The following is a 22,368-nucleotide window of genomic DNA, read 5'->3' on the forward strand; positions in this document are numbered from 1 at the left end:
ACCAACATCTTCGATCAATGTTTTTTTTTTTTTTTTTTTACCTTTTTAAAATAACATCTGTTATCTGGAAGGATACAGTGGTTAAAAATGGTTAAAAATATGCATGCAATTGAGCTAGTCAGTTAGTCAATGTCATCCAACCTACCACATGCCCTGTTTAACTAAAACAACTCGGTCATAATAACAGTTAGGTCATAATTGGTTCAGTTGTAAAACAACAGATGATTTATTAATTCGGTGCATCCAGGTAGAATGTATTTCAGTAAAAATCCTTGTAATTACTTTATATTTTTATAGATTACATGATCTTCATCATGCTATATCTTTTCTAAGATAGGCAGATGAGCATTTCAAGTGTTTTGCACAAACACCTTGTCTAGAATTGTACTCTAGAGCTGGATCTGAACATTTCGCCTCTTCATACCATTCGTCGTGTATTTTTCATACGATTGTTGGTGGTACTAATGCACTGATTTCGACAAAAACCCAAAACAATTTGACATTGGATGCCAAAACTCTGAATGTTCAATGTTCCCTCACTACACTTTACTACAGTACACACACACTTTCCTGTCTCTGGTGACATTAATAATGTTTAAAGCATCTCATAATGATATCAGTATTGAGCCATGAGAAGCAACTTCGACTGCGCAGCGATTTGCTCATAAATATGTGCGTAATGTGCCTGCCCTGGCTAAGAAGCTTCATTTAACAGATCAAAGTCAAAGAACAAAATGTTTTGAGAGGTAGTGCTGAAAAGTCACCTGAGAAAAAGCAATATGATTCACTTTGCTATTTTTGCCTCTCGGTTTCTCCAGGGCAGGTGATACACTAATTTGCATTTTGTTTCCGCAGCCATATACCTCCTTAAAGGTCAAACATATTGCAGTAATCACATTTTTTGAGAAGCTGGATGGCCAGTTGGGATCAAGTTGCTTGTCATCACTGTTAGACTCCAGTCTGGTAGATTATAGAGGATTTAATCACAGATCCCAGTGAAGTTTGAAGGTTATAAGTCAGTGCAAGTACATTCCTCATCTTATTATTATTTTTATTATTATTTCAAATGTTAGACCTAGTAATCTGAAGATTCTTGGCAACCCACTACCACCCCCCAACCCCCCACCCCCAACAATTAGTAACAAAATACTCAGGAGAGACTCACCCTCAATTCAAAATATGTTGACATTTGTAAATAATATGGCCACCACATGCCAATAAATCCTTTTGGGCAGAGCTTCGTTAACTCAGATGTAACTCAGATGATACTCAGGACTGCTTGAATCAAACGTGAACATGGTTCTGAGGAAGTATATGAAGCTTGTGTAATGGTCACTCATAAGGGGCAGGGATAAACTCAAATAACATTTTATCAGAATCTGTAAGTTGAATTCAGCTGAAATTTGGTAGACAACATCTTTGTCCTATTCTGTAAGAGCTTTTCTAATAGTGATTAAGTTACTAAATAAAACTGCCCACCATCAGCCAATCAAATTTTCAGCAGGATTTTTCAGGGTTGGAAAATGTTCACCAGCTGGAAGGGTGGCATAGTGGTGCAATAGATTGAAATGGCATTGGCTCCTCACAGCTCCAGGGTATTCAATCCTGATTCGATCTTGAGCTTGGGTAATTTTCTTTGTGGAGTTTGTTAGCATGTTCTTCCTGTGTTCATGTGGGTTTCCTCCAGATTAAAAAAAATATATTATTATGTCAGATGTTAGACCTAGTAATATATTTCAGCATGCTTTGTGGATGATGTTGTTGATCAAATTGATTGCTTATTTTCCATCACAAACTTATAAACTTTGATAACATATTTGTAGTGGTGTTTTTCCATAAAAGTTATTAATGTAGAAGTGGGTGGATAATATTTAGTCAAGTTAAGTTAATTCAAGATGAGATAATACAAGATTACAACAGAGTAATGGAGGACTCCAAATGTATGTATTATTATTTTAAAATGCTGGAACTTCATTTTGATTGAGATACATCTAAAAGAGAAAAAAGTATTTCAGCAAAGATCAAAGGTGAAAGTCGGAAGTTTTCAGAACAATTTCAGAACAGAAAATGTGAAGTCCCCCCCCCCCCAAATTGACACACATATATAACATTAATTTGTGATTATAGAGTTCCAGAAGTCAATTAACCAGCTAGCTGTTATTGAGTAAACATGATCTGGTTGACTTTTTAATGTACTAAAGGTAACAACATGTGATTTCTAAATGCCTGCCAAGGTTCTTTTTTAGCTCAAATGTTGCCCAATAAACCAGATACCTTCAAAAGATGTGGCTTCTAAGGCAGCTACTTTCCAAATCTTTTCAAGCATGGCAGTCCAGCTTAATTTAGCAGACAAGACATCAAGACAGAGGCTGGGTTACAGATAGGAGTGTGTCTTATGAACCGAAAACAATTTTGAGCCCAGATATTGGACAGATCAGTTGGGAGTAAATAAAAAGCTGAATGTTGGTGCACTAAGGGGAGAGGTATTCAAGGGATTAGAAAGAGCTGGTTCACCTAGATCTGCAGAACATATAGCAGGAGGTAAGGCAGAGCAAGTGGAGAGAGAATCAATCAGACAGCAGAAAGAGAGAGAGAGAGAGTGGAGGGGAGAGACTGGCGCCCAGTAGTAAACAGTAAGATCGATAGGCCCTTCATTGATTCATTAGTCCTTGATTCACTGTTTCATTTCCATCTCCCCATCAAGATCACAAAGCTTTTAAGGACAAATGCTGATTCTCCAAAATCTTGACTTGAAGCGGAGGAGGACAAGGAAGCCAAAGCAGACACAGCAGATGTCTCTTTTTCAGAATTCCCACGCTATCGCTCCCACTAAACACTAGAAGGCGTGAAGTTAAATTTGGATCTAGAGATGGAGCATATGAAGTAGAAAGTTGCAAATCTTCTGCAGTAAGTTTGCAGTTTTATTAGCCACCTTGGAAGTATTCGGGTCCTGTGAATTCTTTCATATTCTCCACTCTTGTAATGCAAAACAAAAGCCACCAAGTTTTACATTCCTTCCTCAAATCACAATCAGTTATTTAAAAGGAATGTACCATCTGCATTTACAGATAATATAGCATCCTGTTGACAATCTCATTCCTGAATGTACATTACAGGATCATTTTAATGGCCAGAGAAAGACTGGTGGAGTCCTGCTAGACCAAACCCAGTCAGGAAAGACTTTCACAACAAACTGCAGCTTTTTAGATCCAAAAGCTGAATCAATAATGTGTTTATAGATCGCTACAGGCAGTAAGCCTCTGTTGTCGGCTTTTAAAAGGAACTCTGAGAGCAAAGCACGCTCTGTACAACTCAATATTAGAAAGACAGCTCCGTGGACACGACGTCTTCCCCGATGTTAGCAGTTCTCACCATCCCTTTCATTTACTCCCACTTAATCTAATATCTAACACTTTCCGTGTCTATTCATGTTCATGTGCAAATGATCTCTGTTTCCATGGGACCTGTTTTGGGCAATTAATGTGGAATTAATTAGGTGGGATACCAGGAAATAAATAAAACATCAAAATTCACAAAAAGCACTTTACAGAGAAGAAAAACGCAACAAACTCAAACTCAAAAGGGAAAAACCCATGTTTGAATAGATGGGGGACAGTGCTAGAGTGCGGTCACAATGATATTCATTAGGAGAACAATTTCAGCTGTTTGTGGTTACCACCTAAAAAACAAAACAGGAAGAGCTTCTTTTCTCATTTTCTGGCATTTTTCAATAACACGCAATATCACATTAATGAGAAATCTGACATAGAAGTAGGGTAGACTTTGATGCGAACATTGGATTCAGAGTCGGAGAATGCAATGCAGCAATACGAAGCAGAGAGGCTCGGCTAGTTAGCAATCTACGCGATGATGAGCATTGAAAGTTGCATGAAAGTTGAAGCTTTGGAAGCTGTTTGAGGAGGTGAGAACAGAATAAAGCACTAAAGCGCTGTTGCATCACTCTCTTTAGGTAGAGATGAAGCAAGAACTAATTCTGCATTCAATTAATGTTTGTAGCTCAAAATTTCTGACTACCGACTAGGAAAAACACAAAGAAAACTTCCCCCTCAATTTGGAATTTCTACTTGGAAAGTCGGGAAGGTTTCCACACCCCTGAATTCAGTTGATGGCTCAAGCCATAAACAGTAAATATCGCCTCACTTCTATAAATGAGTTTATAGTGGTAATTACTGTAGATCAGTAAACACAGATGTTGGTTAGTTGGTTAAATCTGTAAAACTGGCAATACAGTTTGCTGTTTTGAGAAAGTGAATATATCATAAATAGATCATGATCATTAACATAAACTGGCTAGCTTGTTGCTAAACAAAGACATCCATGTTTTTTTCCCCTCACTTCTTAGCTGGAATGTGCCAAAGCTTGAAAATAACTTATGGTGCGTTCAAGTCATGTTGGAAAGAGCGTATTTACGAGATGAATGCACATGAACGCCACCACAAAGTCATAATTATGAATGAAGTTGGGGGTGTGTCAGTAAGAAAACATGGTGGAATCAATGGATGCAACCTCTGTAGTTGACAGTAAATTTTGTTCAAAACTAGTTGCCTTCACAAAATACTACAGCATTGTACAACTTGGATACAATATGCAACAATAAAGTTTACACACCTGATGCGCATTCGTTGTTCTTCATTTTGTAGAAGTAGAGTCAAAAAACCTTGCTGTATTTTTTGTAGTTAATTAAGAGAAAGTACACCGCCATCTCGTTCCGACGAAAGTGACCTGAACCTGCTTGATGCCCTAATAACAACTTCCCAACTTGTAAACACAAATTTCCCAGGAGGACTTGAACGCACAGATAGTTCAGAGTTCTAAGACGTCCCAATTCTGAGTTAAGTCAATTGTAATCACCATTGTGGGTAATGTAGGAACCGTTGGACAAAATGACAACAGAAGATAGAAATGGATTGGGACAGTGGACTATGTGGACTATTGAGCAGCATCAAAGGTCACATAATAATTATAAATATTGATGTGCAAATCATTCACGGTGGATTTATTTCCCCGTAAATGTTATAAATGCAGAAACATCAGAGACTAAGCACAGCTTTGTCTGATACAGCCCACACCAGAACTTGTTCCAAGCTATCAACAATCGACTTGGCTTTGTTTCCTCTGAAACATGTCTACAAAGAAATAAAGATGACATGCTGACTGACTGAGATGACAGCTTATAAACTGACATATATATATATATATATATATATATATATATATATATATATATATGTGTGTGTGTGTGTGTGTGTGTGTGTCGGTTTATAAGCTGTCATCTCAGTCAGTCAGCATGTCAGCTTTATATATATATATATATATATATATATATATATATATATATATATATATATATATACACACACACACACACACACACACAGACACACAAACACACTCAAAAACAACTGGTGGGTTGAACAGATTGTAGTTTGAAATGCTTTTCATTTCAACAAAGTTTGCTACAGTATAATCTGTTGCCGTCACACAGAAGCAGTCCAATCAACGTGTTTAATACAGAGAATTATAACATGACAATTTTGTTTTAGCAAAGCAGTCTTTTTCCCATTATCATTCCTTTCCTCGTTCCCTCTTTTCTTGGCTGGATGGTATTGTGTGTCTGTGTGTGTGTGTGCTAGAACGAGGACAGATGTAACAGCTGTACACGACAAAGTGGAACTACAGCTGTGCAGCATTAGATGAAATCCAATCCAACCGCATAATCCTCTAATAATAAGCCCTCAATTAACATGCAGCCTCTTTTCCTCGAACGCCAGACTTTCCTAACATTCTCCTCTATTTTTCTGCCTCTTTTTTATTATTTGTCTCCATTACTTGAATCGCTTCTCTTACCACTCTGCCCCATTTATAGACTTCAATAGCAAAACGGGTGAACAAACACATGTGAGGCATCCCATTCAAGCAGGAAAACAAAAGAGACTGCAGACAAGGGTGAATCGACGATTGGGGGAAAAAATCTATGGCAGAAAAAATATTTTTTTACGGTAATGTGTGAATACATTTAACATCTCATAATGTTGGAAACATTAAATAAAAAAGGTCCATTTTGCATCCAACATTCACTCAACCCTGTTGCCTGAACACACTCACCCCTACGAAATATTTGATATCTTCCAAATTTCTCGAAGCTCATGGGAAGAAGAAATTCTCTCTTCATTTTTTTTTCTTTTTCTTTAATGATATTGTGCTTTTGACTGACTAAAAATATTGTATGGAAATGATCCGAATGTCCTCAATGCCATTGGGACATTAGTATGGATGCTAGTTAACCGGATTTTGGATATTTCTAATTCTAATTCCAAAAAAAACACAAAATGTAACCATTATCAGCAAATGTTGTAAAAATGAGATATTGATGTATATGGGTTTAATGTGGGTTAATGGCACATGAACAGTATATGCACACTGTAATATGATTCCACTGAATATTAACAATAAGATTATTTTTGCTTTGGATTTATTACACTACGAATGTAATTCAATATTGCTGCATCCACAATCCCTAACACACATACCCACACACACTCTTGAGCTAGCCTGGGATAAGATGCAGACAATCCTTAACACAGTCCTTGGGTAAGCATTCTAGCACAACATGGCAAACAAATCATTGAACCATATATAGTAGAGGCCTTGCACTCCGATGCATGAATGAGAGAATCTTTTACATAAACACATGTTAAACCAAATACGCTCAGAACCAAAACTCAGAAGTCAAACACTGAACTAGACACACAAACAAGGTGATTAAAGCAAATACAAATTTTCTGATGCTGTCTATCTGCATGATAGCAATTATCTCCCTGACGTGCATCCGACTTTCTCTGTCTACCTGCTACTGTCTCGTGTCATCTCTTTCTTTCTCTGTCACCTGCTTGCTCTCTCCTCATTTATACTCCTTTCTATTTCTCATCCCTCTTTCCCTGCTGGATGAATGTGTATCATTGGGTCAGATGCCATTGTTCAAGGAGTTGTAAGTGGGCTAATTAGAGTATGTAATAGGTGTGTGCCAATTACATCTGTATTTTACAGAAGCTCTGTGTTGCCCCCACATGAAATAAAAGAAATCTTATCAATATCTTGTTATGACAAAAAATGTCAAAATTTTTTGTGAAAATATCACTTTATTAGAAGAAAAGATCACATTATTTTGAGAAATACATTGTTATTTCGTGAAAATATCGTTATTACGGAAATAAAATCACGTTATTACGAGAAATACATTGCGTTATTGGGAGAAAAACATCACGTTATTATAAGAACTATATTACATTGTTACGTGAAAATATCGTTATTACGAAAAAAGATCACGTTATTACAAGAAAAACATTACATTATTACGAGAAAAGTTGATGTTACTGAATTTATGAATCAGTAACCTGGCTATTGTAAAAACAAGATCAGTTAAGTTGCTTTTATATAATTGATCTCATCCTCGATATTTCCTGTAACGCAATATTTGGCCAAATAACCTGCTGTTTTTCTTGTACTAACATGATGTTTTCACATAATAATGTGATAATTTTCTTGCAGTAATGTGACATTTTCATGTAATAACATGATATTTATTTCATGCATAGCAGCACAGCGCTTACAAAGTTTGAAATGACAGCACTCTCAGCGTGGTGTTTGAAATCTGGCTCTATCAGTTCCTCAACCTCAGCTACATCACTCTAGTTCATAATTGGTCTTAATTAGAGATGTGTGTAAGGCTCATCAAAAAAGTTTTTTTTTTTTTTTTAATCCAACAAATGCCATTGGTTCTATTTTCCAAAATGTAAACAAAGAAATAGCCTAATTTAAACAACTGCAACCTTCCAAGCTTATAATAAAGGTCAAACAACCAGTTTGAATTAAAATGAGGTGTATGTAGTATGCATGGAATATTTTAGAGGATGTCATGAAGACACTCTTGTCCTGTGCCAATCGATCGTAATTAGACATCCTCTGGCAGCATCCAACATCCCATCCAAATAGTACTTAATTCAGTGCATCCCAATGGGTTCCCAGTGCCTCGGTGGGAGCATTGTGTGTGTGTGTGTGTGTGTGCGTGCTTTTCATTTGCAATCATTATATGTAGCTATTACAAATTAACTGCTAGTACTACAGCACTGCTACTTTGACACACACACACACACACACACACACACACACACAGACAGTTTTGTCTGATGACACACAAATCATTTCTCCCACACTCCGTCTGTGCTCCTCCAGCTTCACTAATCTGAATTTTAACATTCCAGCAAAATTATTCTTACACATAATCTCTTCCTCTCACATTACAATACTTCTCTCTCTGTCTCTGTGTCTCTGTAATAATGCATGTCATGCAAAATGTCCTGGCTCTAATGCATTGTCTCTCTCATGTTAGGGATTAGTGCAGTTCTTTAAAACCAAGCCGCAAAATCCAACACTGACTTAATTGACTTTTTTTTTGTTGCATAAATTGGATTATACTGATTGTTGAAGGTTTCCTGTGCATTCTGCAAAAATCTGTATGTTAGAGACCCATGACCTCATGACGTTTGTAGAGATCCAGTTTTAAAAAGCACCCATTTCAGTAATGCAAGCTGCTCTGTATGGACAAAACACTATTAAATACTACACTCACCGGCCAATCATGTGCCAGCAGCGCAAGGCATAATATAATGTAGATATCATGGAGAATAGTTAATGACAGGGTTGCCAGGGGTTTCTCAATCGAATATAATACATTCTGAAAGTGCAAGTCAGTCCGTACCTGAGGGTTTTTTGTGTGTGTGTGTTTGTTGCAGTCAAAAATTCTTGATTTTGCTGCAGCTTCTTTCTAAATTTGTGATGCAACTTCCAGAGTGGTTTTTTTTGGCAGAAAACTACTCAAATTTGCACAAAATGGTTTTGCACTGTCTTTCTCAGTGATGTTTGTTGGTAAATGAGCCCTTTTAGCTGTACTATTGTTCGACGCACGTGAACCGAGTGTTTTTGTCTCACATGACGCGTATTGGCCCAAATCTGTTGAAAACCTGCAGTAATTTTGAAATATTGCAACCGCCTACAAATGTTGCAGAGTTTGCTTGATTTTGCATTCATTTCTGTGGTCGCAAAATCACAAAATCCTGAAGGGACTGGAAAGCGCAGACATGCCAGATGACTGCCTATTAAGGGGTTAATCTAAACATTTACTAGATAGTAGCTTATAGCGTCTATCTAGCATCTTTGGGGCGGCTGTAGCTCAGGTAGTAGAGCAGGTTGTCCACTAATTGTAGGGTTGGTGATTTGAAGTTGCTCCCGATGGCAAGTTAGCGCCTTGCATGGCAACACTGCTACCATTGGTGTGTGAGTGTGAGTGTGTGTGAATGGGTGAATGAGAATAAGTGTAAAGCGCTTTGTAGAACCACTAAGGTTAAAAAAGTGCTATATAAGTGCAAACCATTTACCATTTACCAAAGCATGATTGATTGTCCACTTGATTTTGTTTGGCACTATGACATGGTCATGGCCGCTCCTGTCAACAAGATAAATCTAACTCTTATAAGATAAGACCGTCCTTATTTGCAAACAAATACCAATGCACAGACTCGTATCTGCACTACATCTTATCTATCATTTTTTCCCCCACATCTCTGTCACAAATGATGGGAAGAAAATGTACCAGTGCTCTCATCAACTGAGCCAAGAGCCTTAAAAAAATAGGATGAATAAGTTTCTGCATTCTTTCTTGTTTCTAAGGCTGAACAGATCATTCTTTCATTTCACATAAAACCAGACTCTTAAACAAAACTTTGATGAGGTTTGAGACTTCTTAGGCTGCATGCTGAGTTGCCCCATTACAATTTGCATGGGATCCCTTTGTGAGAAATCAACCGTAACTACTTTCAACATTAAATGGTGAGCTGGTTGTTCTCAGCTGTGTCACTACAGAGGCAATACACAAAAGAGGACTCCAGGAAATGGAAGGGCAAGTGAGCTTAATAGGACCAAAAAAAACCCCAAAACACTTTAAATGTATCATGGTAGCTCATTATGGCAGTCTATTTTTGGGTCTGGAAATGCCACCGCGAAATCAGGTGGCACATTAATAATACTTTCTCTGTATCTCCTAATTCTGGTGTATGATTAAGAAATTCTGATGATGTGTATATGAAAATGTTATGAGACCACCATCAGTGTACAGTCAGAAAGATAGTTTGCAGATGTAAGAAATTTATTAGCACAGATAATATCGCTAGGAGTGGGCGTCCTGCAAAGATCAACACAAGGCCACAGAGCCTTAAGTAAACAACTTTAACTGCACTTCTCTAGTCCATCTCAAGAAAAACCCTGGAATGAATGTGTAGACCATGTATCAGCACTAAAACCTGGTATTGGGGCATCTGTGGTATAAAATGCACATGACAATAATCTAAACTTATGACATTTCACAATCCTGGCTTCAGTCTATTTGAAATGAAGCAGCATGGTCTGATACAGGCTGTCCAAGAAAGATATTCCTCAAATACATGTGAATTTAGAGTTTAATTTAAGGAATTGGACCAAGATGCATTATAATTGCCACACAGCACTGATAATCAGCTACATATGGGGCAGTTATATATGATTAGTCAATCCTTTTTTGGTGTCCCCTTTATAATTTCCTATGAAAGTCTATGTGGTTTTGATTTCTATACCAGTCACCTGACACTGTGTCAGACTGAGCAATTAATCCAGACTTTGCCATTGATTATAAACCATTCAAAGCATCATTAAATGGAGTGTCTGCTAAACCATTTTCACTACTAAACCATCACAAGTGAAATCAGGCAAGGCTCACAAAGGTGCTTGTTCTATGGATGAGAAAAGCTTGATGTTGGGTTATCAAACAGCTTGTAACAGCCACCCTAAGGCAACAAACCAGTGATCTGCACACAGACGGTTCCCATTTGGCAGAGCCAGATTAGTAAAAGTGTTTCAGTACACACGAGATAGTATAAGTACATCTCAATGGTGGCTGTTCTAAAAGCAATACGTGGACACACATTGGTATTCCCCCCACTAATTAACATACACATATACAAAATTAACATACATATATTAACACAAGAAACAAGTTTGTAATGTCATAGAAGAATATCACAATTTAATTAGAAAATGATCAACCTTTATCTTACAAAAACTGGAATCACGGACTTGGCTACATTTCTGTCTATTTCTGTTTTTAAAATTCCTCAGGTGTTATATGGGGTGTGTACAAAGCAACAATCTTCATATGTCACATATGAGGAAATAAAAAAGTGCAAATAAATACTTACGATCCAAGCCATTGATGTAGCGCATGGTGATCTCACAGTGTCCCCATACTGCACTAACGATGGGATACAGCTTCTTTCCCTTGAGCCCTCTAAAGGCCACTCCAAGGTACTGTCCATCCACCATGAAACTAAGTGTCCCCTCATCCATATCCAACACCACCACCAGGGTGTCAGGGAGCACAAAGGCTTCCTCAGGTTCAAGAAAGCTGGGGTAGGTGGGTGCTGATGAAGCTGGTCGGTTTTTGTTGTTGTGGTAGAGCTTGTTGCGGCCCAGGTCCCAGCCCCAGGACTCACTGTCACTACCTACCAGAGAGGTGTATCCCACAGAATGGAGCGGTGCCTCTGATGTGGCCACACCCACTACGGCATGAGTGCCCCGCTGCCTGGCGGGCCAATGAATGCGCCAAACATGTAGGCCACGTGTATAGCCGACTCGCCCTCGGATGCAGTCTGTGCTCTGGGCCACCGGGTGTCGGTGGAAAGTCAGCTTGTCATCTTCCTTGATGAAGATATTGAGAGAGCGGTCGTCTGGGTTCCAAGCATGTTGTAGCTGATGCTCAGCAGACACTGATGGCATATCCAGCAGCAGATCGAGTCTGGCTGGCTTGAAGAAATCTGGACCTCGGAGTTCTCTCCGTAAAGGGCGGTAGGAGGGCTCGCCTCTCACGTCCACTGACTTGATGCTTCCTGAAATCTTCTGGCCCATGGTTCCTCAGTGGGATGGTGGGCAAATTGGTTGACTGTTACCTCATCAAAGCGTGGGGTGTCAGGCTGGTGTCCACTGAATCTGGCCAGCAAATGCTAGCTTCACACAAGCCCTAAGAGGGAACAAAGACAGCACTTTAGAAACAATGTAAAGATGTATGTGAATTACACAAGGATATAGTAAGAAATTAATAAAAGACGATGCGGCATGCTGTTATAGGAAAATAATCAATGATGGGGTGGTGTGATGTGGCCTAACACAAAGTTTTACCACCATGAGGTTGATTATTTTCTGATAACAACACATCCTGAAGTGCTTTTTGCCAATGATTTTAATTTTTAAATTAACAAATGACAAATCATGTTTCTGTTTCTGTTTATAGATACTTTTAATGTTGTAAAAAGTCTGTAAAACATGTTCGTTCTTGTTATCACATCTCTTAACATAAATCTTCAATGATTATGCATATTTATGTAGAGGGTACACCCTGTATATGTTCCAGTGTAAGGTTTTACTATAGAAAAGATCAAATAGATAATTAGAATGCACTAATACTATTACTGTCATTGCCAGAGAAAACCAGAGAGAAGCAGCATGCTCTGACAGAACATTGCGATAATACATTCTAGAAATTTAGCCAATTCATATTTAATGAGGCTCTTTTCAGAAGAGCTGTAGCATGCAAAACAAAGCAGGGAGGGAACAAAGCGGGTAATAACTTATTTCCACAACCTCCCCACCCCCACGTCCACCTCCCCAGCTTTGACGGCTTCAGAAGCGTATGCATAAAATAGCTAGAGAAAGGTCCCGGTTTACATAAGATAAAAAGTCACAGAGCTGTTTCCACATTAAAGGCATACTTCATCAAATGCTAATGTGGCCAGTTAACTAAATCTAGTGGGGATCAGGTAGCATGACTGGATTGAACCCTATAGTGCTAACTGGAAGCACCTCTGCTGGCCACAAAAGCATTTTGGTCTCCTTTAATGGTCAGGCTGAAATCAAAGAAGAGGGAAGAGAAATGATATATCACTACCTTATGATATAGGTAGTGATGAAGATGGGCTAAAGCTGAAGAGTAGTATGAAACGCTAGCATGCAGGTCCTCCTACAGTGAGTGACGCACTTTCTTTTTCCAGGAATGAGTGGATGCTTTCCGTTCAAAGCAACAAGAACCTTTTTACAAAGGATCCAGCTGGCAACACAGCCCAAACAAAACACACACACACACACACAAACACACACACTTTTATCTTACTATCCTTGTGAGGACCTTCCCTGAACCTCAGTAAACAAAATGAAAATGTTTGGCACTCTTCATTTTTTTAAATAAACAATGTCATATTCCTGTGCTTGTCTGGAAAGTTGGTCCCCACTAAGATATAAAAACAGTGTGACACCATGTTCCCACACCAAGAGACAATAAGATGACAAATATTACGTCAACATGCACACTTAGCCAGACTATGATCAAACAGTTCCCGGAAAAAAAGGAAATAAATGGTGATTCAAATGTAGGCACAATACAGGCTCACATGTTTAGGTAAAGTACATGCTTACTTTAGGTAAAGTAAGTGTTCCTTGTGGAGACCTGTGTCAAAACTGTCAGAGATTCCCGTCCTTGTGTCAAGAGTTTGTCCTCACCAAGATATAAAAACATACACACAGAATTATACAGTCACCCAAACACAGTCACCACATTCAGGTCACTGAGAGAGGAAGAGAAAGAATATAAGAGATGACAGGAAGAAGAGTGGCCAGATGTCCAGTCAGGAAACCTGGGTAAATGTTACCAGTAATAAAGGGAAAACAAATGAGGTCATGAGAAACGGAAAAGGGGGGTGGAGGGTCTGAGGAAGGGGTAAACAAATACACAAATGCTGCTCTAGGTTCCTTCAAATAGATTAACAGATGTGCAAAAGCCAAGTTGAAGTACAGTTTTATATTCGAGTATAAACTCTTACATTTACCTCAAGCATGAACATAAAAGTACAAGAATGCTAATACCTCTAGCATGCTAATATCTCTGACATACCAACCAGCTGAAGGCTTGCAACTAGCTGTCTCAATACAAACTTCCTGGATAAATGCAACATGATAGATTACAGTGATGACTATTAGGTCTCAGTGTAGTAGTGCAGTGAGTAGAAAGATTTTTCTGTTGACATAAGTAAGTAAAAGACAAAAGTATTATATATGAAAGTAAAGTACAGACTTAATTACAGTAGCAAAGTAATTAGCCAGTTTGCATAATTTGATCAGCAGTCATTATAATGTGACATATCCTGACATAACTGCAAAGTTACTAGATGTGTGCCGAGGTACTATTAAGAGGCTCCAAAAAGGTACTCGTATTGCTGTCACGAGAGAAAGGAAGTGATGGAGACAGACAACTAAAAAAAAAGTTCTTTCCAGATCAATTCTTTCCACTATGATCTGATGCCAAAGTGCACTAGGACAAATGGACATAGGTATGCAGAAAGCTCTAAGCATTCCACTTTTTCTGAATTTGCCATTAGGACACAGCCAATCATTATGCATCAATAATGCTTCACTGCTTTCTTGAGTCAGGTAAATGCTTGTCAGAGAAGACTTCTGACAAATTCTAGCCAAGTGACTAAAGCCGCTTTTCCACCTAAATTACCATAAACAAAAACAATAAATCCCAGGAACTTTTTTCAAGGGACTATTTGGTTCCGCCAGACCTTTATTGTCTGCGTTTCCATTGTGGTCTAAAGTACCGTGAAGATTAGGCAAATTAGTCTGGTGACGTATGACTGTGCACGACAAGCCCTTGGCGAGGATATGAAGACTTGAAGTATGCTACAATCAAACTGATTATTGACACAAAGTCAGCTGATTTTAATGATGTAATAATGTAAAATGTTTGCACAGCTCATAAAAACATGTAGCAGGCTCTGATTGGAGCACAAATCTTTGAAAAGTAACAAAAGAGTTTACTACAACCAAACGGGTGGTCTAGTGGTTAGGATTTGGTGTTCTTGCTGCTGTGGCCTAGGTTGGATTCCTGGTCACAGAGTTAAATTTATTTATTTTTTTCTATTTTTTGGATAAAGGTTTGTGTTTTATAAATGGACAGTCTATTTTCTGAAATCTGATAATCACACTGCAACAACAACAAGAATGGAGGAGATTCAAGCTGTGCTGCTGATTGTGATGTATTGCTTTGCTAAAGAGGTAATTGAGAAAATGCTGGGAAAGAGACGAATAGTGGTAGTAAAGCGAATTCAGAATGCTCGTAATGCTAGACTTAAAGTAAGCAAATGGATTTTATCAGCTATTGCTGAGATGAGCATACACACACACAAGCTTCTCTCTGCACTGTTTTCCTGTGTGAACAATGCCCAGCTCGCTTAACTGACTTGACATTTTTAAATATACTTTTTCATTGCGGGTTGCTGTTTCCAGCTCCCGCTGTATTTCGTCCTCGGCATAAATAGTTAATAGGGCCTGAACCTCGTCATTGGTCCAGCGGTCGTATTTTTTTAAGAAACTCTGTTGTGTTGATTCGAATCGCAATAAACAATCGTTACTGTATGCACTGCAACAGACTTTTAAAAATGGGTGTTTGAAAAAAAACGGCTGCGTGCACTCAACCAATTAGCATGTTCAGCGCCCAAGTCCCACCCTCAAAAGTTTCTGGCTTTTGAAAAAGTACCACCTCCCGAGTAGGGACTTTGCGAGGGCTAAATATTTTACCCGGAACTTAATTCAGAACCTGGTCAATGGGGTGGAAACACACCTAGTACCTCCAAAAGTCTCTAGTTCCTGCAGAAAGTTCCTGCAGTGGAAAAGCAGCATAAGTCACATTATAAGAACTAATGGCAATGCAACTGAAGTCATCCAGAGGCTGTAAAACATAAATGACATCAGTTATAAACTTGCACATTCAGGTTAATGAGGCAGAACATACTGATGTTATGACAGTAATAACTACGTCCTAATGTACCATGAATATGGCCCATAACTACCCAACCACATAAGACACAGCCACACACAAAATTAGCAAAACAGAGGAGTCACTTATTGGGCCTCATTAGTGGCATTGCTTCTTTGCCAAACCTGTGTTTTCTTTCCAAAAAAATACACTGTCAGACTCTATTGACTCTTAGAACAGCCAGATCATCGCAGTCACAGCTGTGAATCTAACTGCTATGGTACAAAATGGTCTGTGGTGATATTGGTGGATACAGGCAATACTGTTTTTTTAATTCCTGATTTTTAAACACTTTTGCTTTGACACATTTGCTTTGGTTTGAGCTGACAGGAGGGCTATGCTAACTCAAATAACCACTCTTTACGACCGTGGTGAGCAAAACAGCCTCTCAGAACAAACAACACATTGAACCATGAGACAGATGGGCTACAACAGCAGAAGACCAAATCAAGTTCAACTCCTGATGTAATTGGAATAACATAGTCTGGTCTTTTTCCATTGATATGGTGAGGTTTGCTCAAAGAAGTTTGCATTTTTGGAAGGAGTCTCCAGTCTCAGTGGTTTAACAGTAAGTGGTAAAGCTGTTCGCTTAAGTCTTAAGGGTGGGGGTGTCGGGGTGTGTGTATGTAAATGGGGTTGGGGAACGGGGGTCTGGGGGACGGGGTTGGGTCAGCTGTTTTAGAGCGATGACCTTGGGAAGATGTTGGCTCAACATCAATTTAATCCCATCAATGTTGTTAGAGCGTGCCCTTGCTGGTGATGATATACTTGATCTCTACATTATCCCCAACAAATTAATTTCACTCAGCTTTCTTCCTGCAATTAATCAATATCACCTACTTTTATGGGGCATCACTGAGGCAGTAACACACAATGAACTGTAAACAGCAATGGAATAAATATTTCAACTTGTATAAAGTTATAAAAAAGAAAGGAATATTGAGAAAATGCACTAACATTGTGGCAAAGTCTTTCCAATTAGCAAATGTGCTGCTTACAATGCTGTAGAAATGCAATTTGCACACATTGTGCTGACATTGGCTCGATGTTATCCTTTATCTCAAAATCTTGTACCATTTGTCAGATGACAGGAGTGTGAACAGGCAGTGTTGAGGGCGGGTGTGGACTTTAATGATATTGCTAGAAGAAACCCATATTTGAGCAAAGTCTTTTAGTGGTGGGAGAGCTGACTCATGGTGGTCTGCTCTATTTATTTTAAAGGTTGTCCCGCTTGTTTAGAGGTTTGGGGTTTGGCCAGATCGGTTTTGGTACTATACTGCAATTGGTGAGGGTGCATTCAATGGTACACTAATAGAACTTGCCAAGAATTTCATGGGTATATACCATACATACCATACCCATATCTCTATACATATATAGTACAGATATATGTATAAAGATTATCTGTATTCAGAGCTGTTATTGCCATCATGAATGGTAACATATACTTGGAACCTGAAGAGCAAGGGACTGAGAACCCATCCTTGGGGATTCAAGTATAAACGATCAGCATAAGAAGTGACCTTACCTATTTGACCAGTCTGGGGTTGGCTTGTGAGAAAATCCAATATCCAGTGACAAAGCTATACAATTTGTGTGGCATGGTGGAGGGGATGATTGTGTTGAGGAATCTGCTAAGCAATAATCGATGAACAGCTTTCTCATATCATTTACTCGCCAAGAGGGACAAGGCAGTGTGGATGGCAGTGAAGATCACATCATCAGTGTATCTGTTGTGGTTAAAAGATAACCACTGTCTTAAAGCACTTTCACAAGTACTTGAGTGCTACTGTTCTACAGTAATTGAAACCAGTGGATGCTATTTTCTTTGGGACAATAAGGCCAGTCCCCTGGTGCATACCTAATGGAAGCAACCTGTTATTGTTCAGGACCTGTAACCTTGCAGGGTCTTGCATACCTCCATACTGTACACTGTCCATGTAGATGAAGATTTCAAACACCTTCAACTAAATGGCATGAAGCATGATTGTTAAACTGCATTAAGAGTAGAACAGGGAGAACTTGGGCTTTGGTGCTGTACTAGACAGCTAGGTCCCACATAGTAGGGAGGAGACAGGGAGTTGGTGCTTGCAGAAACACTGTCATAACTAGGGAAATATAGGAGGTTAACTAGGAAAAGGGTGATGCTTCAAGCATGGAACCCCATTTTGGAACCAATTTGGTAACACAACAAAAGTTTCATTTTACCCAGTACTTCTGTGTTTTGAGGACTGTTGCATATGAACCCAGTTAGTGATGTTAGATAAAATAAGCTCCACCTTTTTGGTCCTTCTTGGAAACCTTTAGCACCAGACGCTGGATACATTACCCATATAGATAGCTTGGAAATGAACAAAGTGGGTTTGGTGTGGTATATTTAGCCATGTTTGACAACTACTTTTATGTTTAACAACTACTTTTATGTTTAACAGCTACTGTTAACGCTCTAGTGCATGAATTATTACATTTATATTAAAAAATGGATGGATTTTTATTGCTTGATTTAGTTCAAGTTATCGCATGTTGTTGCCATATGGCAACAATTACATTTGACCTTTTAACAGAATAGTCAAAATATATCAACTTGTTTAAATGACAAAAAATATATGTAACTTATCTAATTTTTTTCCCTTTAAGTAGTTTTGCCTAAATATTGAAAAATTAATCACATTTTGAGGGCCCTCCGATCATGACCTTCACCCTGTCATATGATTGCAGAAAAGGAAGTGCAAACAGCACTTCCTGGTCATGTGACATACCTTGTCTTATTATTTGTCAAAGTTAAAGTCCCCTTTCTCCAGTTATATAGGAAAATAGTAGTTTTGTATTATTGCCTTTCAAAAAAGTATAAATAATTATAAATTAATTGTTGTTATTTGGCAACACCATGCAGTAAAGTGTTAAATAAATTGACTAGATAGCTTACGTTTGAAAGTGATAAAGAGGCAGTTGTTACAGTGTATCCGGAAATTATTCCCAGCACTTCACTTTTTCCACATTTTGTTATGTTACAGCCTTATTCCAAAATGGATTAAATTCATTATTTTCCTCAAAATTCTACAAACAATACCCCATAATGACAACATGAATGAAGTTTGTTTGAAATCTTTGCAAATTTATTAAAAATAAAAAAACAAAAAAAGCACATGTACATAAGTATTTACAGCCTTCACTCAATACTTTGTTGAAGCATCTTTGGCACCAATTACAGCCTCAAGTCTTTTTGAGTATGATGCTACAAGCTTGGCACACATATTTTTGGGCAGTTTCTCCCATTCTTCTTTGCAGGACCTCTCAAGCTCCATCAGGTTGGATGGGGAGTGTCGGTGCACAGCCATTTCCAGATCTCTCCAGAGATGTTCAATCGGGTTCAAGTCTGGGCTCTGGCTGGGCCACTCAAGGACATTCACAGAGTTGTCCTGTAGCCACTCCTTTGTTATCTTGGCTGTGTGCTTAGGTTCGTTGTCCTGTTGGAAGATGAACCTTTGCCCCAATCTGAGGTCCAGAGAGCTCTGGAGCAGGTTTTCATCATGGATGTGTCTGTACATTGCTGCATTCATCTTTTCCTCGATCCTGACTAGTCTCCCAGTTCCTGCCACTGAAAAACATCCCCACAGCATGATGCTGCCACCACCATGCTTCACTGTAGGGATGGTATTGGCCAGGTGATGACTGGTGCCAGGTTTCCTCCAGACATGACGCTTGCCATTCAGGCCAAAGAGTTCAATCTTTGTCTTGGTCTTGGTCTGAGAGTCCTTCAGGTGCCTTTTGGCAAACTCCAGGCAGGCTATGATGTGCCTTTTACTGAGGAGTGGCTTCCGTCTGGCCACTCTACCATACAGGCCTGATTCGTTGAGTGCTGCAGAGATGGTTGTTCTTCTGTAAGGTTCTCCTCTCTCCACAGAGACATGCTGGAGCTCTGTCAGAGTGACCATCGGGTTTTTGGTCACCTCCCTTCTCCCCCGATCGCTCAGTTTGGCCGGGCAGCCACCTCTAGGAAGAGTCCTGGTGGTTCCAAACTTCTTCCATTTATGGATGATGGAGGCCACTGTGCTCATTGGGACCTTCAATGCTACAGAAATGTTTCTGTACCCTTCCCCAGATCTGTGCCTCGATACGATTCTGTCTCGGAGGTCTACAGACAGTTCCTTGGACTTCTTGGCTTGGTTTGTGCTCTGACATGCATTGTTAACTGTGGGACCTTATATAGACAGGTGTGTGCCTTTCCAAATCATGGCCAATCAACTGAATTTACCACAGGTGGACTCCAATCAAGTTGTAGAAACATTTCAAGGATGATCAGTGGAAACAGGATGCACCTGAGCTCAATTTTGAGTGCCATGGCGAAGGCTGTGAATACTTATGTACATGTCCTTTTTGTTGTTTTTTATTTTTAATAAATTTGCAAAGATTTCAAACAAATTTCTTTCACATTGTCATTATGGGGTATTGTTTGTAGAATTTTGAGGAAAATAATGAATTTAATTAATTTTGGAATAAGGCTGTAACATAACAAAATGTGGAAAAAGTGAAGTGCTGTGCATACTTTCTGGATGCACTGTAGATGTGTAATTAATACACAAATAATAAATTGTCAGCACAAAATTTATACAGCAGCCAGTCAGAGGAGAGAAAGTCAGAGAGAGATGGGAGTGAAAGAATCTGATTTTTATCGGAAAATGATTCAGGACTGATAGAGTATTAGCTTTATTTTTCCTGGACAAGTAAGACATTTAGCAGTTTCTTAGTTTAATGGGACATTGGCTTATTTATCTTCACTGTGGAATTTGTATCATTATCCAGTTGTGAAGTTGTTTAGCTAGAGAACTCATGATATCTGGCTAGTAGGATGTGTTTGTCTAAATTTCTGTATTTTTGTACTTCACACTATATCAGGCAAGAGTGAGTCATCCAGGGTTTCTACTCGACCTCAGTGTAAAACTTATATTTATTGATTGGTGTTTTGGCTAGCATGCTAACCCTATCTGGCTCATGCCTAATGTGTTTGACAGGCTGGAGAAGAAAATACACAGATTATATAATAAAATACATGGAGAATTCATCTGGGTAATAAAAAACACATCAGAAGTGACCAGAGGTGATAGTTTTGTTTGTTGTGCTTTATTTTAGAGCGCTAGCTAGAGTTAATGGGCTAGTTCGTGTCGATTGGCCTCGTAGATGAACAGACTCCTCTCCGATACACGTGAGCCTACAGAGCAGCATGCTGTGAGACGAGAGCCAACACAGCAGTGTGCTCTGAGATCACAGTGGAGCAAACAAGAAAATTTGTTCTTTCATCTGGTACTCTGTAACTCTTATAGTCAAATCGATGTGCATAGTAAAGGTTTTTTTATTCTCATAATGCTTCTGTAATAGAGAGGAAACATCAGCATTTAATTATATCCTCAAACCGCATTCTACCGAACTAATTAGATTGTCAATACACCATTGTTGTCATTACTATTTAGGCATATTACGTAAGTGCATTATGTGGTTTGGGACGCAGCCTGAATTGTCTCTTTGTGCCTTAACTGCTATGAGATTAATCCATGCAAATGAGAAGCACAAAAAGACATAGCACAACTCATATTATATAAAATATTGTACCTTGCAACATCATTTTTCTACCCTGAGATGGCAAAATTCCAAAGTTTTATTAAATAACTCATTGGGAATAGGACAATGCAAATTGAGTGTTTAAGTGTTTCTGCATATTCTTTGAAACTGTTTATTTAATAAGGATAAAAAGGTAAGCCTAATGACATTTTTCTGGAACTGCCACATCCAGCTATTGATTATTCAGCATAGAAAGTAATGAAGGTGTTCAAAATAAGTTTTGAGTGACTTTATAGAAAGCATGGAAGTTGTTTAGCTCATCGGCGAGAAAAACATTACTCTTCTGTAATGTTTCAGATGTTCCTGTTGTTCTAGTTTATGCCTATATTGTTCTTTGCCTCTGTGTAGCTCTCTTATATGCAACACCTCCTGCAATCATGGAAACTGCAATCATGGAATCATGGAAACTATTTTCCCAATCTGTGTCCCAATCATAGCTCATCCATTTTTTTTTATTAGTCTCTAAGAGAGAGAGATGGAGTTCATGATCTTAATACCAAAAGCAAAAATATGAAATTAAATTACATTCCAGATCAACGTCTGTAACCAGGCATTACTCAGAACATGGGAAACCACAGTGCAAACAGGCCAAAGAACAAACCAAGAAGATGGGCAAAAGGTCAAACACAGCATAAATCAGGAGAATAACAAGGCTCAGACCTTACACAATTGTCATGGTTGGCAAGGCTTCACAATGAATTAATGTTCTTTGTGTTTTTATATAATAGATAGTGAAGAAGTGAAGCAGAATAGAAAAGTACCACAGAATGTGTGCTCTGTGT

The 22,368-nt window shown here is 38.7% G+C and overlaps 1 protein-coding gene across 3 annotated transcripts in view; it reads right to left on the reverse strand.

Annotated features, from left to right (window-relative positions):
- Window positions 1-22,368, reverse strand: part of spsb4a (splA/ryanodine receptor domain and SOCS box containing 4a) — a 40,188-nt gene that overhangs the window by 13,956 nt on the left and 3,864 nt on the right. For 2 of the 3 annotated variants that reach the window (XM_053628299.1, XM_053628298.1), the window contains exon 2: window positions 11,307-12,124. In XM_053628299.1, the coding sequence (XP_053484274.1) occupies window positions 11,307-12,012 (706 nt within the window). In that variant the 5' untranslated portion in view covers window positions 12,013-12,124. Of the gene's footprint in view, window positions 1-11,306; window positions 12,125-13,572; window positions 13,894-22,368 lie in introns of those variants that run through there. The other variant, XM_053628300.1, reaches the window with a different exon arrangement.

The sequence above is a fragment of the Ictalurus furcatus genome, chromosome 7, assembly GCF_023375685.1.
Source record: "Ictalurus furcatus strain D&B chromosome 7, Billie_1.0, whole genome shotgun sequence".
NCBI classification, from domain to species: Eukaryota; Metazoa; Chordata; class Actinopteri; order Siluriformes; family Ictaluridae; genus Ictalurus; species Ictalurus furcatus.